Raw genomic sequence first — 21,856 nt, 5'->3', positions numbered from 1 at the left:
TCAGTTTGGCATGCACTTCACATATTTCATGTAAGCGCTCATGCTCATGACATTAATCATCATGAAAGTACATTAATACTTATATTGAATTTGCCAGTGTGTCCTGGAGCTATCAGGATATTATGGCAATTATCCAATAAGGTGTGCTCTTCAATGCAAAAACCAAGTAAAAGTGCAGCAAAAAAAAGGATTTCGGGGTACAGATCTGTATATATAAAGATGTTTCACTTTATTGGTATTTTCTATCTGTCATTCAGACATTTCAGAAGGTCATATTAGTGCAAGTTCAGGAGCTGGCCCTCCACCAATGTCCTTATGAAAGGGGTCCTTTTACTTTTCTAAAGCATCATTAACATCTGTCAGAAAGAATGTCACTTTGATTGGGGTCTGGGAACTAGTCTGGGAACGGGCATTCCCATCTCCAAGATCCTATCCCAATATGTAGTAGGTGTAATAATAATATTAGCAAATACCTTCAATTAGAAATGTAGTATAGTTTTTATGATTTGCTATGTCTCTTTCCTCATGTGCAGGCATTGCAGGACCTTAGGTATCCATGGTTACGACCACTAGCAACTAGTTAATTAACTGTCATTATATCAGTGGTCATAACCATGGATACCTAGCGAATCAGTAAAACTATACTACATTTTTAATTGGAGGTATTTGCTAATATTATTATTATATCTACTACATATTGGGATAGGATCTTGGAAATGGAAATACCCCTTTAAAGAAAAGGTCTCTGGACTTTTGTAATTGTCTTGACTTGTTAGAGGGATACATTGGTGTAGGTAGGAGCTGGCATATCCACAAAATCTTCAAAACAAAGATTTGGGCACTTTTGTAAGGCAGCATTAAGACCTGAAGCTGACATTGTCAGAAGCACTACTTGCAGATTTTGCATCTTGGACCTCCACTTTAAATGAAGAGGTCCACTCCTGACACTTTTCTAATGTGAGAAACAAGTTAGCAGAGTCAAAAATAGTAGGGGAAAATTGGACAATTGTCAAGGGTCCTGTCAGGATCCCAAGTGCTGTACTTTTGGCCTTTTGCCCCAGAAATAGGATAGTGCCACCTTTAACTGTTTCCGCTGTTAAGGTTTCTATCCAGCTATTCTCTTGTCTAAAGGCTGCAGTGGGCCTGTGACCTTTAATCACTACGCGCCAGAGCCTATTTTTGCCTTCGTGACCAGGCCAATTTTTTCAATTCTGACCACTGTCGCTTTTTGAAGTAATTACTCTGGAATGCTTCAACGGATTCCCCTGATTCTGAGATTGTTTTTTCGTGACATATTGTACTTCATGATAGTGGTAAAATTTCTTTGATATCACTTGCGATTATTTGTGAAAAAATCGGAAATTTGGCGAAAATTTTGAAAATTTTGCAATTTTCAAAATTTGAATTTTCATGCCCTTAAATCAGAGAGATATGTCACACAAAATAGTTAATAAATAACATTTCCCACATGTCTACTTTACATCAGCACAATTTTGGAACCAAAATTTTTTTTTGTTAGGAAGCTATAAGGGTTAAAAGTTGACCATGTTGCATTTGGAGAGCTCCTGATGTGCCTAAACAGTGGAAACCCCCCACAAGTGGCACCATTTTGGAAACTAGACCCCTTAGGGAACTTATCTAGATGTGTGGTGAGCACCTTGAACCCCAAGGTGCTTCACAGAAGTTTATAATATGGAGCTGTAAAAATAAAATTTTCACATTTTTCCCACAAAAACGTTTTTCATCCCCTAATTTTGCATTATCATAAGGGTAACAGGAGAAATTGCACCATGAAATTTGCTGTTCAATTTCTCCGGAGTATGCTGATACCCCATATGTGGGGGAAAACCACTATTTGGGTACACTGCAGGGTTGGGAAGGGAAGGAGCGCCATTTGACTTTTTGAATGTAAAATTTGTTTGAATAATTAGCGGACGCCATGTCGCATTTGGGGAGCCCCTAATGTACCTAAACAGTGGAAATCCCCCACAAGTGACACCATTTTGGAAACTAAAACCCTTTAGGGAACTTATCTAGATGTGTGGTGAGCATCCTGCTCCCTCAGGTGCTTCACAGAAGCTTATAATATTGAGCCATAAAAATAAAATTTTCACATTTTTCCCACAAAAAATGTTTTTCATCCCCTAATTTTGCATTATCATGAGGATAACAGGAGAAATTGCACCATGAAATTTGTTGTGCAATTTCTCCTGAGTACGCTGATACCCCATATGTGGGGGAAAACCACTGCTTTGGTGTACGGCAGGGTTCGGAAGTGAAAGGAGCGCTATGTTGGCTGGGATAGGTTGCAGACACCATGTCACATTTGAAGAGTCACTGACATGCCGAAATAGCAGAAACCCCCACAAGTGACCCCATTTTGTAAACTACACCTCTCAAGGAATTCATCTAGGGAAGTAGTGAGCATTTTTTCATTTTTAAATTTATACCATTGGGCAGTGAAGAAAACATAATTATAGTTTTACCACAAAAAAATATTTTACCCTCAGATTTTACATTTTCACACAGGGCAATGGGTAAAAATGGTGCCGAAATGTGTCACACAATTTCTTCTAAAAGTGGCAATACCCCGTATGTGGCTGTATCGTACCGCTTAGCCATACGGCGATATCTGGGAGGGACGGAGCGCTATTTGACAATTGGAGAACAAATTATTGTAGGCATTTGGATTTGGGAGCACAAAGTTTTCTGAATTTCTTTTGGGGGGCAAGGGTCATTTCGCTTTTCCAGAGCCTTTCTGCTACCAGTAACTTGGAAGTCCCTTATATTTTTAACAGATAACGGACCTGAGTGGGGACTAGCTTTTTTTGAGGACTGAGTTGAAGCTTTTATTTGGAACATTTTACGTAACATTTATCCGGCGCTCGAGGCTGAGCACTTACATCGGGGTTTCCATCTAAATTTACAAGTGATGTAATTCAGATGAAACCCCTGCGGGATCCATTCACTGTAATGAGGCAGCAGAGTTACTCTGGACTCCGTCTGGCCTCTGTTTAGCGGTGTCCATTTTTTCAGAAGTGCACAAAACTGTGGTCAACCGCACTTTCATGCACGCCTAAAAAAACTGACTCCGTGGGATCACAGGCCAGACGGCATCCACAGTGGCCTATATCTACCTCATTACAGGGAATCTTCCGTCATGGGTTCTGTCTGAATCACGTATTTCAGAGATTTACACGGAAACTCTGGTGCAAGTGCTAAGCGCAGAGCGCAGGATAAATGTGAGCAGAGCCTTACTGCGATCTTTGGGAAACATAATAAACAAAACAGTAGCAGGTGAAGAATTGGTTTTATTTATTTTTTACGCCATTCCGCATGCGGTATAAGTGATGAGATTACTTTATTCTTCGGGTCGGTGCGATTACAGAGATACCAGATTTATATCGGGTTTTTATGACTGACAGCTGTCACACACTAAAAGACGCTTTTTTTGCAAAATCTAGTTTTTGCATCGCCATATTTTGAGAGCTATAATTTTTCTATATTTCGGCCAACAGAGTCATGCGAGGGCTTGTTTTTTGCGGGACGAGTTGACGTTTTTATTGGTACCATTTTTGGGTACGTGACATTTTTTGATCGCTTTATATTCCGTTTTTTGGGAAGTAAAATTAACAAAAGCCAATAATTCAGGAATTGTTTTTTGAGTTTTTTTTTATGTCGTTCTGCGTGTGGTAAAAGTGATAAGGCAGCATTATTCTTCCGGTCAGTACGTTTACAGCGATACTACACTTACTGTATTTTTTTTATGTTTTGGCGCTTTTACACAATAAAACAATTTTATAGAAAAAATATTTTTTTTTGCATTGCTTTATTCTGACAGCTATAACTTTTTTATTTTTCGGCTGATGGAGCTGTATGGCGGCTTTTTTATTGCGGAACAAGATGACGTTTTCATTTTTATTTCTATTTTGCTTTTTGATCGCATTTTTTTCCACTTTTTGTTTGGTGATATGATGAAAAAGCATATTTTTTTGCTCCTTTTTTTATTTATTTTTATTACGGTGTGCACAGAAGGAGTTAATTAGTGTGACAGTTTTATAGATCGGGTTGTTTCAGACGCGGCGATACCAAATATGTGTACTTTTTTTGTTTTTGCATAAATATACGCATTTATTGGTTTAATATTTTATTTATTTATTTTTATTTATTTTGTGATTTTTTTTTTAACAGTTTGAAAACATTTTTTAGACTTTTTTTTACATTTTTACTTAGTCCTGTATGGGACATTAATTTTTATTTTTCTAATCACTGTTCTCATGCAATGCAATAGACATGTATTGCATTGCATGAGAACTTTGCTGACAGTTTCACAGTCAGTATCTCCTGCTAGACTTCAGCTGCAGGCTGATTCTAGCAGGACGCCATACATGGCAGATCCGGAGGCGGTCATGTGACCTCCGGCTGCCATGACAACGGCAGGTCCTGTCAGATATCAGGGGGCCGTCGGAGAGGTAAGTGGACGACCCCTTCTCCTCTCACTATCTTCTAAATGCTGCGATCACTATAGATAGCGGCATATAGAAGATAGCAAAGGGTTAACATCATTGGGACCTGATCCAATCAGGTCCCGATGATGTCCCCTGTCAGAGCTGTCGCTCTGCACTGCACCCGCAGAGCTTGCAGGACCCTGGGGGTCCTGAGGGCTGCGGGACCACCAACCGTTCATAAACGTCGGCGCTGCACAGAACCCAGGCAGCGCCGACGTTTATGTACAGTGGGCGGTCTGGAAGCGGTTAAGATGTTAGGATCTCACAAGAGCAATTAGGAACAACTATTCTCTATTCGGAGGCCAAGAGGGGGGAATTTTTAAAGTGTGGGGGCACAAAGTATTTAGTTTTTTTTTTGTTTGTTTTTTTGGGGGTAAGAAACATTTTTCTCTTTTAAACAATAATATCCCCTTTCTGCCTGTAAACTGTGCTAACAGCCCCACACAATGAAAATGCCCACCTCTATTATTTTTAAGGACACAATGGGATAATTATTACTTTGTTGGGTTCCCCAAAGGGTATTTTAGCTGTTTAAGTGCACAAATATATTCATTGTTACTGTGTGGAGCACTAAAAGGAGTACTAATACTGTGTGGGGCCTAGAAGGAACACTATTCCTGTTTTGGTCAATTGATGAGCTTAATGTTACAGTTTGTGGGTATTGTTATGCTGTGGGGTGCATATAGTAACATTATTACTTTCTTGGGCATAAAAGGGGCACCTTTACTTTACGGTTTACTCTTACCAACTGGGACACCATATGGTCACTATATGTTTGGCACTATTGTGTTGCAAAATTGAGGAAGCAAAGACATCTAGCTAGAGAAATCTTCATGACAGTCTTGGCCAAACGAAAAGATGGTAAAAACGGAACAACTCAAATCAGAGAATATGTGATCTGTCAGTCATAGTATTTACCTTTACTATATTCACTTATATCGGCTGCATGGTACCAGCGTTGAATTCATATATACCACTTTAATATTGGCCTTGGTGTAGTGACTTATATTCAGCACAGTAGGACAGTATTATTCAGTACAGTGGTAATGGTAGAGTTCATGGTGTGGGACTTGTATTATTGGTAATATTGGTCTTTGTGTAGGGATGTTACAATAGTATACACGTGTTTCTCACTAAATTAGAATATCATCAAAAAGTTAATTTATTTCAGTTCTTCAATACAAAAAGTGAAACTCATTTATTATATAGAGTTATTACAAACAGAGTGATCTATTTCAAGTGTTTATTTCTGTTAATGTTGATGATTATGGCTTACAGCCAATAAAACACAAAAGTCATTATCTCAGTAAATTAGAATACTTTATAACAACAGCTGGAAAAATGTTTTTAAAATCCAAAATGTTGACCTACTGAAATGTATGTTCAGTAAATGCACTCAATACTTGGTCGGGGCTCTTCTTGCATCAATTACTACATCAATGCAGAGTGGCATGGAGGCGATCAGCCTGTGGCACTGCTGAGGTGTTATGGAAGCCCAGGTTGCTTTGATAGCAGCCTTCAGCTCATCTGCATTGTTGGGTCTGGTGTCTTTCATCTTCCCCTTCACAATACCCCATAGATTCTCTACGGGGTTAAGGTCAGGCGAGTTTGCTGACCAATCAAGCACAGTGATACTGTTGTTTTCAAACCAGGTATTGGTACTTTTGGCAATGTGAACAGGTGTCAAGTCCTGCTGGAGAATGAAATTTCCATCTCCAAAATGCTTGTCAACAGAGGGAAGCATGAAGTGCTCTAGAATTTCCTGGTAGATGGCTGTGCTGACTTTGGTCTTGATAAAACACAGTGGACCTACACCAGCAGATGACATGGCTCCCCAAACCATCACCGATTGTGAAAACTTCACACTAGACCTCAAGCAGCTTGGATTGTGTGCCTCTCCACTCTTCCTCCAGACTCTGGGATCTTGATTTCCAAATGAAATGCAAAATTTACTTCCATCTGAAAACAAACACACCACTGGGCAACAGTCCAGGTCTTTTTCTCCTTGGCTCAGGTAAGATGTTTCTGGTGTTGTCTATTGGTCATGAGTGGCTTGACACAAGGAATGCGACACTTGTGGCTCATGTCCGGGATACGTCTGTGTGTGTTGGCTCTTGAAGCAATGACTCCAGCAGCAGTCCACTCCTTGTGAATCTCCCCCAAATTTTTGAATGGCCTTTTCTTAACAATCCTTTCAAGGCTGCGGTTATCCCGGTTGCTTGTGCACCTTTCTCTACCACACTTTTTCCTTCCACTCAACTTTTCATTAATATGCTGGGATACAGCACTCTGTGAGCAGCCAGCTTCTTTAGCAATGACCTTTTGTGGCTTACCCTCCTTGTGGAGTGCGTCAATGACTGCCTTCTGGGCATCTGTCAAGTTAGCAGTCTTCCCCATGATTGTGGAGCCTTCTGAAACATACTACGGGATCTTTTTAAATGCATCGGAAGCCTTTGCAGGTGTTTTTTGTTAATTATTCTAATTTACTGATGTGACATGCAGAAGTAGTGCTGTTGCTTCAAAAGCATCCAGCAACTAGAGAGGTTAACACAGTTACAGGAGACAGGGAGTGTTATAGCAGAGCCCCAGAGGGATTGTGGGGAACTTGTTGTTGTAGTCTGGCTGAAGCCGAAGAGAGTAGTGTGTTATCTGTATCTGACAGAAGGCAACTGAACAGGATTCAGATCAGGAGAGAAACTAAACACAGGTCAGAGTTTTAACAGTGCAGAGTATTATCGGGCAGGAAGATAAGGACTGGAAGGAATTGTGAAACAGGTATCATCTCCCTCATCAAACTCTCCCCCTCTCCATTTCCATGCAGGATAAAGAATGCTGTGTACAATTGAGTCCTTGTGAAGGAAAAGCCTGTGGTTGTGTATGCATTGAAACTGTGCTGTACTGTGCTACAGTGTAATAGACTGTTTACTGCTGTGCTGCAAAGGAGATTGTACTGTTATTACTGGAGCCTGTTGCTCAAAGAGACATTTACATTGCACTGGCCGTGCCTCATTAAATGTTACTGTTCTACCGTTTATGAGGACTCTTGTCAAATGTGTCTGGTCAGCAACTGAATCTGTCCTGTGCCTGAGAGAAGCTGCAGCCTATGATCGCCCGGAATAATGGTTCCCCCAGGATTCCAACAAATTCATGTAACCGGTCTCGCCCCTATCTGAACTTAGGCGGCGTGCGTGTAACACTGAGATAATGACTTTTGTGTTTTCATTGGCTGTAAGCCATAGTCATCAACATTAACAGAAATAAACACTTGAAATAGATCACTCTGTTTGTAATGACTATATAATATATGAGTTTCACTTTTTGTATTGAAGAACTAAAATAAATTAACTTTTTGATGATATTCTAATATTGTGAGAAGCACTTGTATATTATATATCATCTTCTGTAGCCCCACTTTCAATGGGTTTAATTGGTAAAGTATGTATTGTAGCTGGTAGATCAACACATTTCTTAGACAATGAGGTAGCAGCAATCTTTTAACTCATCAAAACACATCTGGAGATTTTAAGATCTTGAAAGGCCATTAAAACTCTCATAGAGGTCCTTGAGCCATCACTTGAACCATTGTCTCAAAGCAAGAGGTTGTGGCACTTATGTCAATAGAAAGATGGATGCATTGACGGTTCCTCTCATTGTATTGTTACAATATCCACTGCAACATGTTCTAACAATATATTACTACTCTAACACGTCAGCCCCATTGGGAAGGTCTGAGTAACGGCCTGTATTTCACACTGAGAATTCTATTTCATGTGGTTTTAAAGCGGAAAATCAATACTCCGATTTTACTTCACCAGTCAAGCAGCGCATTGGTGACTTTTTATGTCAACAGCAAAATCTCCCTCTCTGTAGTTTTGTGCTGTTTATTTCACTAGCATAATCCCATTGCCCTATAGAGCTTGTAATTCTCCACTGAAGCCAAGACTCAAAAAGCTGATATAATTTGTCTGGCGTCACGAAAGGCTGACATGAAAATTGAATTTCATATTTGTCCCATTTTATACTGAACCCTCTCTGTTGAGCCTTAATTGTTTGTGAAGACATTTACAATCCTGCTGTGTCCTAGATGCCTTACCAATGCCACAGGATATACAGGTGTCAGGCTCGCTTCCATCGCACTCTAGACACGTATGGTGACACATATGACATTGTCTGTTGAATTCATATTTGCCGACGGGGCAGGTTAATACACACTCTCCATCATCCAAGAACCTGGGACAAACAAAAGAAAGTGAAAGAAGTTAATGATACCCTTCCTAGAAAAATGTCTTGTAGTGAAGCTTGTATCTATCTATCTATCTATCTATCTATCTATCTATCTATCTATCTATCTATCTATCTATTGGAACTAGAAATCATAAGGTAGCACAGCAAAATCAGGAAGGAACCCACTACATTAAAGGAGATTTCCCCTTCTACCCTTTTTCTTGGCATTGAAAGTCTGAGTGTTAAAATGACATTTCTCCTTTTGTAGCCCAGTTGCCCTGATACTACCTTGTGACCAGCGATTCTGTGACTTCTCCTTGTTTATCTCCTGCCACTCCTACCGAGAGGGTGGGGGAGGGGGGCATGTCCTTAATTTCAGCTTCATGTTGAAAATGACTCCTTTCCAGTGATACTCTTCCTAGAGCTGAGGAGCCACCATCTCCATTCAGGTCCTGCTCTCTTCTATTCTCTGTGAACCTCCTCCAAGCTAAAAACGTTGGAGTACAATGTCATTCATGCCAAGGAGAGGCACATCAATGCTGACATTTCATTAGCAGGGTAGTGCCTTGGAGGGGCATTGTACTATGTGACCTGTCAATGTGACATCAGCAAATTGGGCTTGGGAATCATTTGACTACCAGTCACAATAGGGGAAACCAGATAATGCCATTTCTAAAGATGCCTGGCCTGCTGATTACAAGGCAGTGAGAGACTTAAAAAGGGGAAAGGGGACAACCCCTTTAAAGAAGACCTGAACCTGGCATTGTTTATTTTTTGTTCCTGCAGCTCCCATTCCTGAGATATGATCTATTCTTCCCTGTATATAACTCATCTTTTTAGCCAACTGGACATAGTCCTCAAGAAGACTCACATAGAGAAGGGTTGAGGACCACTTGACTAAGAACAGTGGATTTATATTCAGAAAATAGGGGGCCATATCTCAGGAACCAAGAAGTGCAGGTGCAAACGAAAAACTATGCCAAATTCAGGAGAACAGCAACATTTACACCAGTTAAAATGACACATTTTCACCAGTTAAAATGACACATTTTGTTAGATCCCTCCTGTTTGTTTTTTCCATGTGGTATTTTGCGGTCACCTGACCATCTGCCTTTATATTCCAGCTCCGCCCTTTTGGCTGTGCTGGACTACAGTGTTTGACTGTTTCTCTAGCCAGGTGCTTCTGCGCCTTTCTCTGTCAGTTCGTTTGGTCCTTCTGGGACCTCTAGTACTTTTTTGTCTGTTTGTCTTTTTGTGTTCTGCAACAACTTCTCTGTTTAGGAGGTGTCCCATTTTTGTCCCAGTCCTTAGTTCTTTTAGGGACCCCTCCCCTTATGCTATAGGTCTTCGTTCAGAGTAGCCGAGGACTAAGGCGGGTCTGTTCGCTAGGAACAGGCAGCCCGCTACATCGTAGGGATTCAGCTTAGTTTTACTGTAGGGACAGTTTTCCCTTATCTTTCCTTAGTGCTTGTTGTAGATCATAACAGTAAGTCCAGCCCCAAAAAAAAACTAAAAGGAAAGAAATTCGGGATCAGTATGGTTTCCGTCCAGGATTTGGCTCAATGCCTGCAGGGATTGTCTCTGGAGGTGGCCGAGCTCCAGCAACACGTGAGTAGCTGTTCTGAAGCGCATTTTATGGAACCCAAGGTACGACTGCCTGATGTTTTTTATGGTAAACAGCAAGATTGTTTTTCCTTTAAAAATGCTTGTTTGTTATATTTTCATTTGAGACCAAGGTCCTCTGGGAATGAATCACAGCGCATTGGTTTTATTATGTCACTTTTGCGCAAAGAACTACTGGGGTGGGCCTTTTCTCTCCAACCTAATGATCCATGTTTAAGGTCTGTAGAAGAATTTTTTTCTGCTATGGGGCTATTATATGACGATCCTGACCGAATCTCATCTGCTGAGGCAGAACTCAGGCGTTTGAATCAGGGGTCAGGTGATGTTGAAAATTATTGCACACACTTCAGAAGATGGGCCTCAGAAGTTAAATGGAATGATCCAGCTCTGAAATGTCTATTTCTTGATGGTCTGAGTGAAAGGGTTAAGGATTTGCTAATTGCATTCCCCGCACCTGAGACTCTGCAGGATGCCATGCAATTAGCTGTTCGTGTGGATAGGAGAATGAGATTTAGACAGAATGAGGTAAAGACTCCTGTAATGCCAGGTCCTAGTCCCCAGAAAATCTGCTCTGACGACGGAGAACCGATGGAGGTTGGGGCGAAGTCTCTCCCCTCTCAGGAAAGAGGTTCGCCGAGGGATTGTGTCTTTATTGTGGTAAAGCTGACCATTTGATTAAGTATTGTGAGCTTCGTTTAAGTAAAGAAAAAAAAAAGGTTAGTTACGCCCGTATAGCTTGTTTACGCTCTGCAGGAGTATTTCTTTCTGGGAGTACTACTTTGCAGGAAAATTTGATTGAATTTCAGGTATTTGTGGATTGTGGTTCAACCCTTAATGTTATTGATAAAGGGTTTTTGGAAAACCTTAAATTGAAATCCAAACCTTTGTCATCACCTATTTCTGTGATTGCAATTGATAACACTCCCTTGAAATGTATTACTCACAAGGTTGCTGCATTTCCCCTCACTATCAATGGAGTTCACCAAGAAATTTTGGACTTGGTTGTATTAGATAATTTACCTTCTCCGGTCGTTCCAGGATTGCCTTGGTTAAAAATGCACAATCCTTTGCTGGACTGGTCTACTAATGTGATTAAGTCTTGGAGTCCGAAGTGCTATGATAAATGTTGTAATGGTCGCATTGCGGCTGTGGAAAAAGGGGAATTACCTGTACCTAGTCAAGATTTTTGGAGGGTTTTTTCAGAGGAGGAGTCGCAAGTTTTACCTCCTCTTAGGGATTATGATTGCGCCATAGAGTCGCTTGTTTAATCTGACTATCCCTGAAAGAAAGGCCTTGGAGGAGTACATACAGACTAGCCTGGCTGCTGGTCACATTAGACCTTCTAAGTCGCCTGTGGCAGTTGGATTTTTCTTTGTTAAAAAAAAAGGACGGGGATTTACGTCCATGTCTGGATTTTCGTGAAATTAATAAGATTACCGTACGCAATTCCTACCCATTGCCGTTATTTCCTGACTTGTTTAACCAGTTAGTGAGGGCCAAGTGGTTCTCTAAAATTGATCTCCGGGGGGCATACAATTTGTTACAAGTGAAGCAAGGTGATGAATGGAAAACTGCCTTTAACACTCCGGTAGGTCATTTTGAGAATCTAGTGATGCCTTTTGGTCTTACCAATGCACCTGCATTTTTTCAGAACCTTATTAATGACATCCTGAGACCTTTGATTGGTAAGAATGTGGTTGTGTATTTGGATGACATTTTGATTTATTCACCAGATCTAGAGTCCCATTGGCAGAGTGTACGTGAAGTTTTGCAGTTATTGAGTGATAATTCACTCTTTGCTAAGCTGGAGAAATGTGAGTTCGCTGTGCATAAAATTTGTTTTTTGGGCTACATTGTCTCCAGCGAGGGCTTTGAGATGGACCCGTTGAAGGTTCAGGCTGTGCAGGAATGGCCTAGGCCTATTGGTTTGAAATCTATACAGAGATTTTTGGGTTTTGCCAATTATTACAGGAAATTCATTAAGAATTTTTCTGTAATTGTTAAGCCTCTGACTGATCTCACCAGGAAAGGTGCGAATACGGTCCAGTGGACTACTAAGGGACAGTTTTCCCTTATCTTTCCTTAGTACTTGTTGCAGATTATAACACATTTATGGCAATTGATAGGTCCTCCTTAAAATGAACTTGTCAGGTAAATTATCATGTTTGTAGCCCTACACTATTACTGTTTTCCTTCTGAAACTGGGGGTCCTTTCATCAAGGAAATCTGCAGGAGACAACACGAGCTGGCCCGAGGAAAATAACGCTGCATGCGCAAATCGGCCATGCAAGTCAAAGGGTGTATGGGAAACATACTTGACATCTGAGTGCAGTCTCATTTCCACAGACTGACAGAATTGAGAATATTGGAGAATTTTTTTTTCTCCATCTTCTGCTAATCCGAGAGAATCGGAGCACACCATGCTCACACTCTGATCAAACTCTGATCACAGTGTGAATTGCAAGATCGACCCGATTCCCTTGTATGAAAGTTTACATGGTCGCCAGCAATTAGCCTTAGATAAATCAATTTATGGAAAGCTCAGAATCTCTGAAAATCCAAAAAAGAGATGCAAAAATGTACAGTAGCATCACTGTGTTCCTCATGTCCTCTTCCACAGTCCTCTTGGTGATCATCTAATTCAAGCTCCACAAAAATTGCATCCCATGCCGAAAAAGCTAATACTCTTGCTCTATAGTAAATCTGCATAACATGATGTGAATTAATCCATTCATTAATATTTTATCAGTCAGCAGTAGAATAGAGGAATTTTTAGAAAAACTTTTTTTTTTCTATTCTCAGTACAGAGTTAATTCATCTCGATTACATTAGTAGCCTGAGAACAAGGTGTTTCAGCAGTCCAGGACGTGAGCGCTCGGTCGTACACCCTATTTCTTTACCCAGGCAACTCTTGTAAAATAAAAACAAAAAACAAAGTGTAACGGAAAAGAATGTGAAATTGATTCTTCCTAGCTCCTGGTAGCTACTGTTTTTTTGTGGTTGATCTGTATTCCTAGCAGACTCTTGAAGTGTTTGTAGAAGCCAGGTTATATATGGGCACATACATTAACAAGGAAAAAAATGTCATGTAGGTACAGTACGTTTGTTTGTTTTGTTCTCCTAGTGGCTGGGAAACCTGGGCCCAGGGATTCTGTGGTTAGGAAACAGCTTTGATCATGTTGACTGGCACCTTTCTGTAAAGGCACGAGTCTGGAGGCAAGAACAAGGGCTCTTGTGCTCATGGTTTAGGCAATGTTATTGAATCTGAGTGGAAGAAAATCCCAGCTAATGAAGAGACACATTTTTTTACATATTGATGGAGCAATGATTAATTAACCAAAGGTTAAAAAGCAACAACATAGAGTTAGTCATTTCCGGATATATTTAGCAATTTATATGTTTTACTCTTGCAGTAAATTTGGATTTTTTTAATAATTTTTGAGACCTATGCAATTATTTGGTAAAATCATGTTTAATTCTTTGTAAAGCATAAATAACTAAATTACTTAAAATAAAACAAAAAAAGCAGTTTTTGTAATTCACTTAAACTGTAATGTTCTTTTACGACTTGTATTAAAAAGATGGCTTTGCCCCATATGAAAAGACTATTACTATCAAAGGCTTATGCTAATTGGGGGTTCTCCTGGAGATTTTGCATTGGGGCCCACAAGCTTCAAGTTACAAGATTAATTTTGGCATATTCTTCATATCTACAACTTTTTGCTTAAATGTTGAGTCAATGCATTTATTCTGCCTTATAAACTAGAATGATGCAGGGGCATTTCATGCATTTATGGGTCACACCTTCACTATTCTATGTGTAATATTGACCTGAAGTTAAAAGAAAACAAGAGAAAGAAGCAGTCCATATTTCAACCCCTTAGCAAATTTTTAGGGGTCATTCTTATCTCAGACTTTTTTGTTATTCATCGGACTCATCCCTCTTGAGAGAAAGGGGCCTTGTCTTGCATGGCTGTGAATGGGGTGTAGGCTGCGCATGTGATGCGCCCCCTGGGCCAGTGTTGTTGGGGATACCCGGAGCCGGATCAGATGGGGGTTGTAGTCTCCGAGTGGCTGTGACCCGGTCCGTGCCCAGGGTGTCAAGCTCAGTGTGTGGCAGTCCTTATGATGTTACTAGATGTTCTTTTGTGTCGACTACGCCACCCGTTGATTTGCGGTCAATACGGCCGCCGCTGCAGCAGGGTCCACTGAGGCCGGTGATGTGTGTGCAGCTTAGGTAGTATAACCCCCAACGGGAGGGGTATAGCCTCAGGGGGTCAGTTGCAGAGGATGGGGGTTGTGGTGGTGCAGCGGGGATGGAAATGAGACTCGGAGTCGGGCTGTGCAGTTCAGGGTTTGTTTACTTACTGCAGTTGTTCTGGTCACTCCGGCCTTAAGTGACCACCCGAGCCGTGCTGCGTCCACCAGGTCCTAGACTCAGCCAACCCCCAGGTGATTCTGGAGCGTGGTCCTGAGCTCCCTTTCTGTCCTGTCCTCTTCTCTGGCCTTCCCCACCAGGGATCCACCTATGTCCGGCTCCCTCGGGCCTCTTGGTGGTAAACCCTTGTCTCTGGGTTCCCTGACCCTATTCCTGGTCTGCCTTCCGGGTGGATTTGGTGGGTGATCGTGGCAGATCGATCCTGCCCACGACCTCCGGTTCCTGGCTAAGGTGTGCTGTAGCCTCTGCCAGCTTGGGATCCGGTACCCTGTTGCCAACTCTTCACCCTCTGGTCTAATTTGGGCTCTTGGAGTTCCTTCTTTCTCCCCCTCTGGGTCTTTCTTTCTCCTCTCTCTCTCTCTTGGCCTTGGAGCTGCTCTTCTCCTCTGCTCTCTTCCTCTACAAAAGACTGACCCTGATCTAAGATGGTGCCCACCTTATATACTCCCTCTATGTGTGAGCTCAGGTGACCAGCACCCAATGAGCTCCTAGCATTACCCAGACTGCTCCCCCTATCTGCCCCTACACTACTGGGATGTTCCACCCCCCTCCCACTCCAGCCAGGAACAGACACTGTTGTACCTGCACATTTCTCTAGTGGGAGTACCATCGGTCTGTTCCCCGGAAATGGGATGTGTGTAGTGCATGCAGCTAACTGAGCTCAGTTCCACACTCCATCCTTACCCGGGAGTGGAATATCACACCTCTGGGTTGAGGTGCAATACCCCTGTAGCAGCCGAATCCTCAGGGTGCTACATTCCCCCCTGGTAAATCACAGCACGTCCTCGGGCTGTAAGATATAAACATCCACAAACATACATTTTTTTTTCATAAAACATAAACATATAAAACATCATCAGCAGCAATAAACTTTTCATATAAACATTCTTGTTTCTGGTTCCTCCGGTCACGGTGCAACTTGTGACCGGGTAAAGTGCGACAGTCTAATAAAACAGTTTCCTATAAAACCGGTAGGGGGCGCTTTAGGAAGCGCAACTATATACAAGGGGATATGGCCGCTCTCAGTCCTCGGCCAGGTATTAGGAAAGGAATGACCGCTCTCAGTCCTCGGTCAGTGGGAATAGGGACACACGGGATTAACAGTTCACTCTTGGCTGGTCCCAACGGGGACTATATTTTAACTAGAACAGTTCTTATACCCTGACGGGTAACTATGTACAGTCTCTTCTCTACCGTACTCAACGACGGCGTCCTCCTGCTCCTTCTTTAGATTCTTCAGACCCGTCCGGGTCCTCTTGCTCCTCCTCACACCGCAGCTCCTCCTCCGTCAGGCGATGCACATGGAGGGCGTAGGGTCCTTTGGCACACTTGTGCCGGGTGAAGGTGACCTCGTCCCCTAAATACAGGTCACGACCTCTGTGTCCCTCCGGTAGGTGGGACTCAACGTCTCTCCTGGTCACGAAGACGTCGCCTGGGGTGCGGTGATCCCTGATGAAACCCCACCCATGCTGCAGATTGAACTTTATCACAGTCCCGATGGTACGGGGACCATGCGCTGCACGGGGGTTTCTCCTGGTCCGGCTCTTCTGCTCCGCGCTCCTTATTTGGGCTTGTTGTTCCCGGACCCGCCTCTCTCTCCGCTCCCTCTCAAAGACCTCGAGCTGCTGGCGGCAGCACTCTGCACGCTCCGCTGCGGCTGCCCGAGTCTCCTGAGTGAACCCCATGAGGTCTTCTCCGGTGGGATCCCACTCAAATTGGGTCTCTTCTAGCGGGGGCGAGATCCTCTTCATGGGCTTTGGAGCCGGGATCAGGGGTTCGCACATGGCCCTTGCTTTTTGCAGCTCCAGCTGGATGTATTCCTGGGGCCATACGAAGGGCTGCCCATCCGGGCACGTATGCTGGGCGAACAGGTCCTCACCCAGGTGCGGTACTTTAGGTGTTATGGGCGCCGTGGTGGTAGCGGCGCCCGGGTTAACCAGGCCTTGCGACCAGGCCTGGGGCACCTTGAAAGTAAAGGGCACCGTAAGAACGGCGGCGCCCTGTGTTACTTGGCCCTGCGACCAGGCCGGGGGCTCCGCGGAGGTAGGGGGCGCTGTTGGTATTGCGGCGCCCGGGGGTACTAGGCCTTGCGACCAGGCCGATGGTACTTCCTGCTTGGCCACGCTCGGGGTCGAGGCGTGTGACGTCACAGGGGTCGCGGCTTCCGTTTGAGGCCTAGTCTGCGGCGGTGACGTTGCAGCGACGGGCACGGCAGGGGGTACTTCGGGCTCTGCGACGGGGAGCTGGGGCAGGCACGCGGTTTCCCGGCTCGGGGTAGAGACGTCCCCTTTACCTGCCTCCATTCGTTCGGCTCCCTTCTCGGCGCCGTCTCCGGCCTTCAGTCCTCCTGCGCCATCCTCAGAGGCGGTCTGTCTCCTCGTCTCGGGTGGCGTGCTCCGCTGACGAGTCTCGGTCTGCTGGGCCATCTCTCGGCTCCACTCCGCCAACGTCTCTCGTTGCACCCGGGCCATCCTCCGTGCGAGGCCCTCCAACGCGGTCTGTGCACACTCCCGGTCTCGGGGGAGCTGTGTTAGGATCTCCAGCAGGCCTTCTGGAGTGGCGACCTGCAACAGGCTCCTGACCACTGGGTCGGTGCTGCCTGGAGTGGCGGCCCGCATCAGGCTCCTGACCGCTGGGTCGGTGCTGCCTGGCTCTCCCTCCATCTCCGGGTAGGCTCTCTCTGGACTCTCTTCCAGACGTCTTGTCTCCGGGTGCGCTCTCTCCAGACTGCTCCAGGCGACACCCATCTTTGTTCTCTTCTTCTGTCTCCGCCCACATCGAGGGTGGTCCCGGGGCAACTTCAGTTCCAGGGGCAGTTCTCTTACGCTGATGGACACTTCCAGCATCACAGTCTCTGTTGGTGGGCGCGGTTTCCGCTTTTGGCGCCATTCTTCGACCTGGCCCACGATGGGAGGTGGCCTCTTGCCACCCTCTGGCACGCCCATAATGGCGTCCGCTCCCCCAAGGCGGGATATCTTCAGAAATGGCGGGAATCGTCTCCCAGTGGCGGGAAACTCCATGGATGGCGGGAAAAAGCTGCAAATGGCGGACAACCGGCGGGAAACGACCTGTGATGGGGCCCGATGGCGGGGACCCTCCGGAACCGGCAGGAGACTTCTCTTTGAGGTATCGGTGTACTTTTCTTCAGGCACGCAGTACCCGGTTGTTGCGGGCACGTTATCCTGCCGACTACGCCAAAGTTGACGCGCCCCCTGGGCCAGTGTTGTTGGGGATACCCGGAGCCGGATCAGATGGGGGTTGTAGTCTCCGAGTGGCTGTGACCCGGTCCGTGCCCAGGGTGTCAAGCTCAGTGTGTGGCAGTCCTTATGATGTTACTAGATGTTCTTTTGTGTCGACTACGCCACCCGTTGATTTGCGGTCAATACGGCCGCCGCTGCAGCAGGGTCCACTGAGGCCGGTGATGTGTGTGCAGCTTAGGTAGTATAACCCCCAACGGGAGGGGTATAGCCTCAGGGGGTCAGTTGCAGAGGATGGGGGTTGTGGTGGTGCAGCGGGGATGGAAATGAGACTCGGAGTCGGGCTGTGCAGTTCAGGGTTTGTTTACTTACTGCAGTTGTTCTGGTCACTCCGGCCTTAAGTGACCACCCGAGCCGTGCTGCGTCCACCAGGTCCTAGACTCAGCCAACCCCCAGGTGATTCTGGAGCGTGGTCCTGAGCTCCCTTTCTGTCCTGTCCTCTTCTCTGGCCTTCCCCACCAGGGATCCACCTATGTCCGGCTCCCTCGGGCCTCTTGGTGGTAAACCCTTGTCTCTGGGTTCCCTGACCCTATTCCTGGTCTGCCTTCCGGGTGGATTTGGTGGGTGATCGTGGCAGATCGATCCTGCGCACGACCTCCGGTTCCTGGCTAAGGTGTGCTGTAGCCTCTGCCAGCTTGGGATCCGGTACCCTGTTGCCAACTCTTCACCCTCTGGTCTAATTTGGGCTCTTGGAGTTCCTTCTTTCTCCCCCTCTGGGTCTTTCTTTCTCCTCTCTCTCTCTCTTGGCCTTGGAGCTGCTCTTCTCCTCTGCTCTCTTCCTCTACAAAAGACTGACCCTGATCTAAGATGGTGCCCACCTTATATACTCCCTCTATGTGTGAGCTCAGGTGACCAGCACCCAATGAGCTCCTAGCATTACCCAGACTGCTCCCCCTATCTGCCCCTACACTACTGGGATGTTCCACCCCCCTCCCACTCCAGCCAGGAACAGACACTGTTGTACCTGCACATTTCTCTAGTGGGAGTACCATCGGTCTGTTCCCCGGAAATGGGATGTGTGTAGTGCATGCAGCTAACTGAGCTCAGTTCCACACTCCATCCTTACCCGGGAGTGGAATATCACACCTCTGGGTTGAGGTGCAATACCCCTGTAGCAGCCGAATCCTCAGGGTGCTACACATGCACGGCTCTTTTTGTTGATATTTTTGGGGAATTTTGTTTATAGCTGATCCTGCATTGCTAAGCTATTTTCCCATAAACGTGAACAAAGAGAACAAAGGGAGTCGTACATGCGTTCCACTCCTTTCACAGCCACACAAGACAGGCCTTCAAGATGGTGTGGATCCAAGAGGTAGAACATCTGTTATCCACAGAATATGCCATAAATATATGAGATGGGAATATCCCTTTAAGGGAATTATAATTTGAAATCTGACCAAATGGCCAAAATTGTATTTAAACGTTTAAGTTAAGTCATGGTCAGGCGATGATATGAAAAACCATCTGATTTCCATCCAGAAAGCTCGGCCGATTTCCATCCACATTGTCATCTGTGTGTCTGTATTTTAAGTCTGTGTGACATCCATGTGGCATCCGTATTTATAAATAAACATGTTAAAATGTAATGATTAAATACAGAACCTTGGTTAATAATGGAAATGCATCCATGAAAATTGAATGCAATTCAGATATTCTGTATGGGATCAGATTTGTTTTGCAAGCCCGTAGACTTGAATCTGCGAGTCTCATCCAGAAAAAAATGTCATCTGAACAGCCCTATTAAATTACATTGGTCATTATTACCGATTTATATTTGGACAGCACATCCAGTGACGGACAAATCACTAGTGCAACCTGTACAGCCCAAGAGGCAAGGGGGCACCTTCTTACATTCAAAGCTGTTGTAATTGTATATTATGAAGACCTATTGGACTGCAAAGGGCCCATATACTGTTCTTGCACATGGGTCCTCTTTTGTCTGTGTCTGTCAGTGAGAACATCCATATATTACAATTGTCTTAAAGTATAAATTGCATGTTATTCTAGGCAGTCATGGGTGTAGCTGCAATAGTAGCTCTCGAGCTCAGCTGACAAGGGACTAACCTCCATTCCAAATTACAGATAGTGATTACTGTGGATAATGGAAGATGAAAGGGAAAAAGTGAATACGTAAATTAATTAGGAGACCTAGGAAAGGAGGTAAAGACACAGATAGTTGTCCTAATGTCACTTTTAGGCCATGGCCGCACTATAAGTATTTGGTCAGTATTCTTTCTCAGGAGTGGGACCCAAAACCAGGAGTGGGTGATAAATGCAGAATTGGTGACTTGTTTCTATTCTACCTTTTCTCTGATTGTTCCTCACTTGGTTTTGGCTCCCACTCCTGAGAAAAAAAACTGTCCGAATACTGACCGAATACTGAACAAATACTGATAGTGGGGTGGGGCTGTGGCCTTACTACATGTTTTTCTGTACAGCCCTATCACTACTTGCTGTGATATCCAGTATTTATCATGCATAAGAGGATTAAAGTTATACGAGTTCTTGTTTTTACTGTTGTGATTCTATGATCATATTACACACCATCCCGCAGTCCTGTGATGACACATGCACATGATACTAATACTAAAGACAGTGAATTGTATTTTATTATATAATTGTAGAAGTTAATGACTCGTAACTTTCCTGTTAATTCTTTTTTTTTTAACTAACGTCCCTCCTGTACTGTACATTTGCTGTTGTCTATTTGCAACTTTCACTGTCTGGCAACATGTATTCTGTAGTGTTCTCCTTTTGATGACTGATAGCTGTGGACTTTAGGCTTAGTGCTCCATTGGTGATATCTCATCTAGGCCCTTCATCTCTTGAGCTGCGCTGTTCCAGCTCTACTTACTCTATAAATCACCTTACCTATCTCAGCTGGCCTTTTCTGTACTTATTAATATTACATTGTGAGTACTCCTAAGAACAGAAAGTTCTGTGTGTTAGGAAAAATATTTTACCAACCATTTCGATGTAATGAAAGGTAGAAATGTTTAACGTCTAGGTACAGAATTTGAGGTTCCTTAAAAAAATAAAGTATTGAGTATGCTAAGCATCTTAAAGGGAATCTGTCACTACGATCAACCCTCCTAAGCCGTCTATATGGGCACGCAGGTTATAGGAATCTGAACCAAATGATTCCTTATTATCTGCGATCCAATGTCTAATTCCATAGAAATCCATGTTTTTCTTATATGTAAATGAGCTGTTCCAGGCTATGGGCCGGACACTAATCTGCATTAAAATCTGCCTCCAGGGGTTATTTTAAATAAAAGGGGATTTTACCAGTGTGATGTGTATCTAACGCAGGACAGCAGAACTGAACTTTGCTTCCTTACAAACACATTTGCTGCAGCTCTCATAGCTCTGCTGTATTGTAACCCTGTCTGCTTGTGAGAAGGAAGCTGAAGCTCAGAGAAATCTGCAGATGTGTCAGATATAATCACACACAGCTCTGCAGTGAGATCAGGAGAGCAGAGATCGGCCATCACATATCACACTGGTAACTCCACCTTTCATTTAAAAGAAACTCTGGAGGCAGATACCCATGCAGATCAGTGTCTGGCCCGTAGTCCTGAACAGCTCATTTACATATATGAAAAAATATGGATCTCTCAGGAATAAGACATTGGATCACAGCTATGAAGGTATCGTTTTATTCAGCTACATTATGCAGATGTTTTGAAGCTAAGCATAGATCATTTTTGCAAGAGAACCGATAGAAATATGTTATATTCCACATATTACAAATCTTAAAGATATAGAGAACAGGATGCTGTATGCTGAATATTTATAAAGCTAGG

General features: G+C 44.0%; 1 protein-coding gene across 2 annotated transcripts in view; it reads right to left on the bottom strand.

Annotated features, from left to right (window-relative positions):
- Positions 1–21,856, bottom strand: part of PCSK5 (proprotein convertase subtilisin/kexin type 5) — a 955,602-nt gene that overhangs the window by 193,543 nt on the left and 740,203 nt on the right. For both annotated transcript variants that reach the window (XM_073670684.1, XM_073670692.1), the window contains exon 22: positions 8,602–8,738. In XM_073670684.1, the coding sequence (XP_073526785.1) occupies positions 8,602–8,738 (137 nt within the window). The remainder of the gene's footprint in view (positions 1–8,601; positions 8,739–21,856) is intronic.

The sequence above is a fragment of the Phyllobates terribilis genome, unplaced genomic scaffold (assembly GCF_046119375.1).
Source record: "Phyllobates terribilis strain yellow unplaced genomic scaffold, ASM4611937v1 Scaffold_1__5_contigs__length_1240528914, whole genome shotgun sequence".
NCBI lineage: Eukaryota > Metazoa > Chordata > Amphibia > Anura > Dendrobatidae > Phyllobates > Phyllobates terribilis.
Note: the sequence above shows the minus strand (reverse complement) of the source record. Positions and strands in the feature narration are given on the sequence as shown.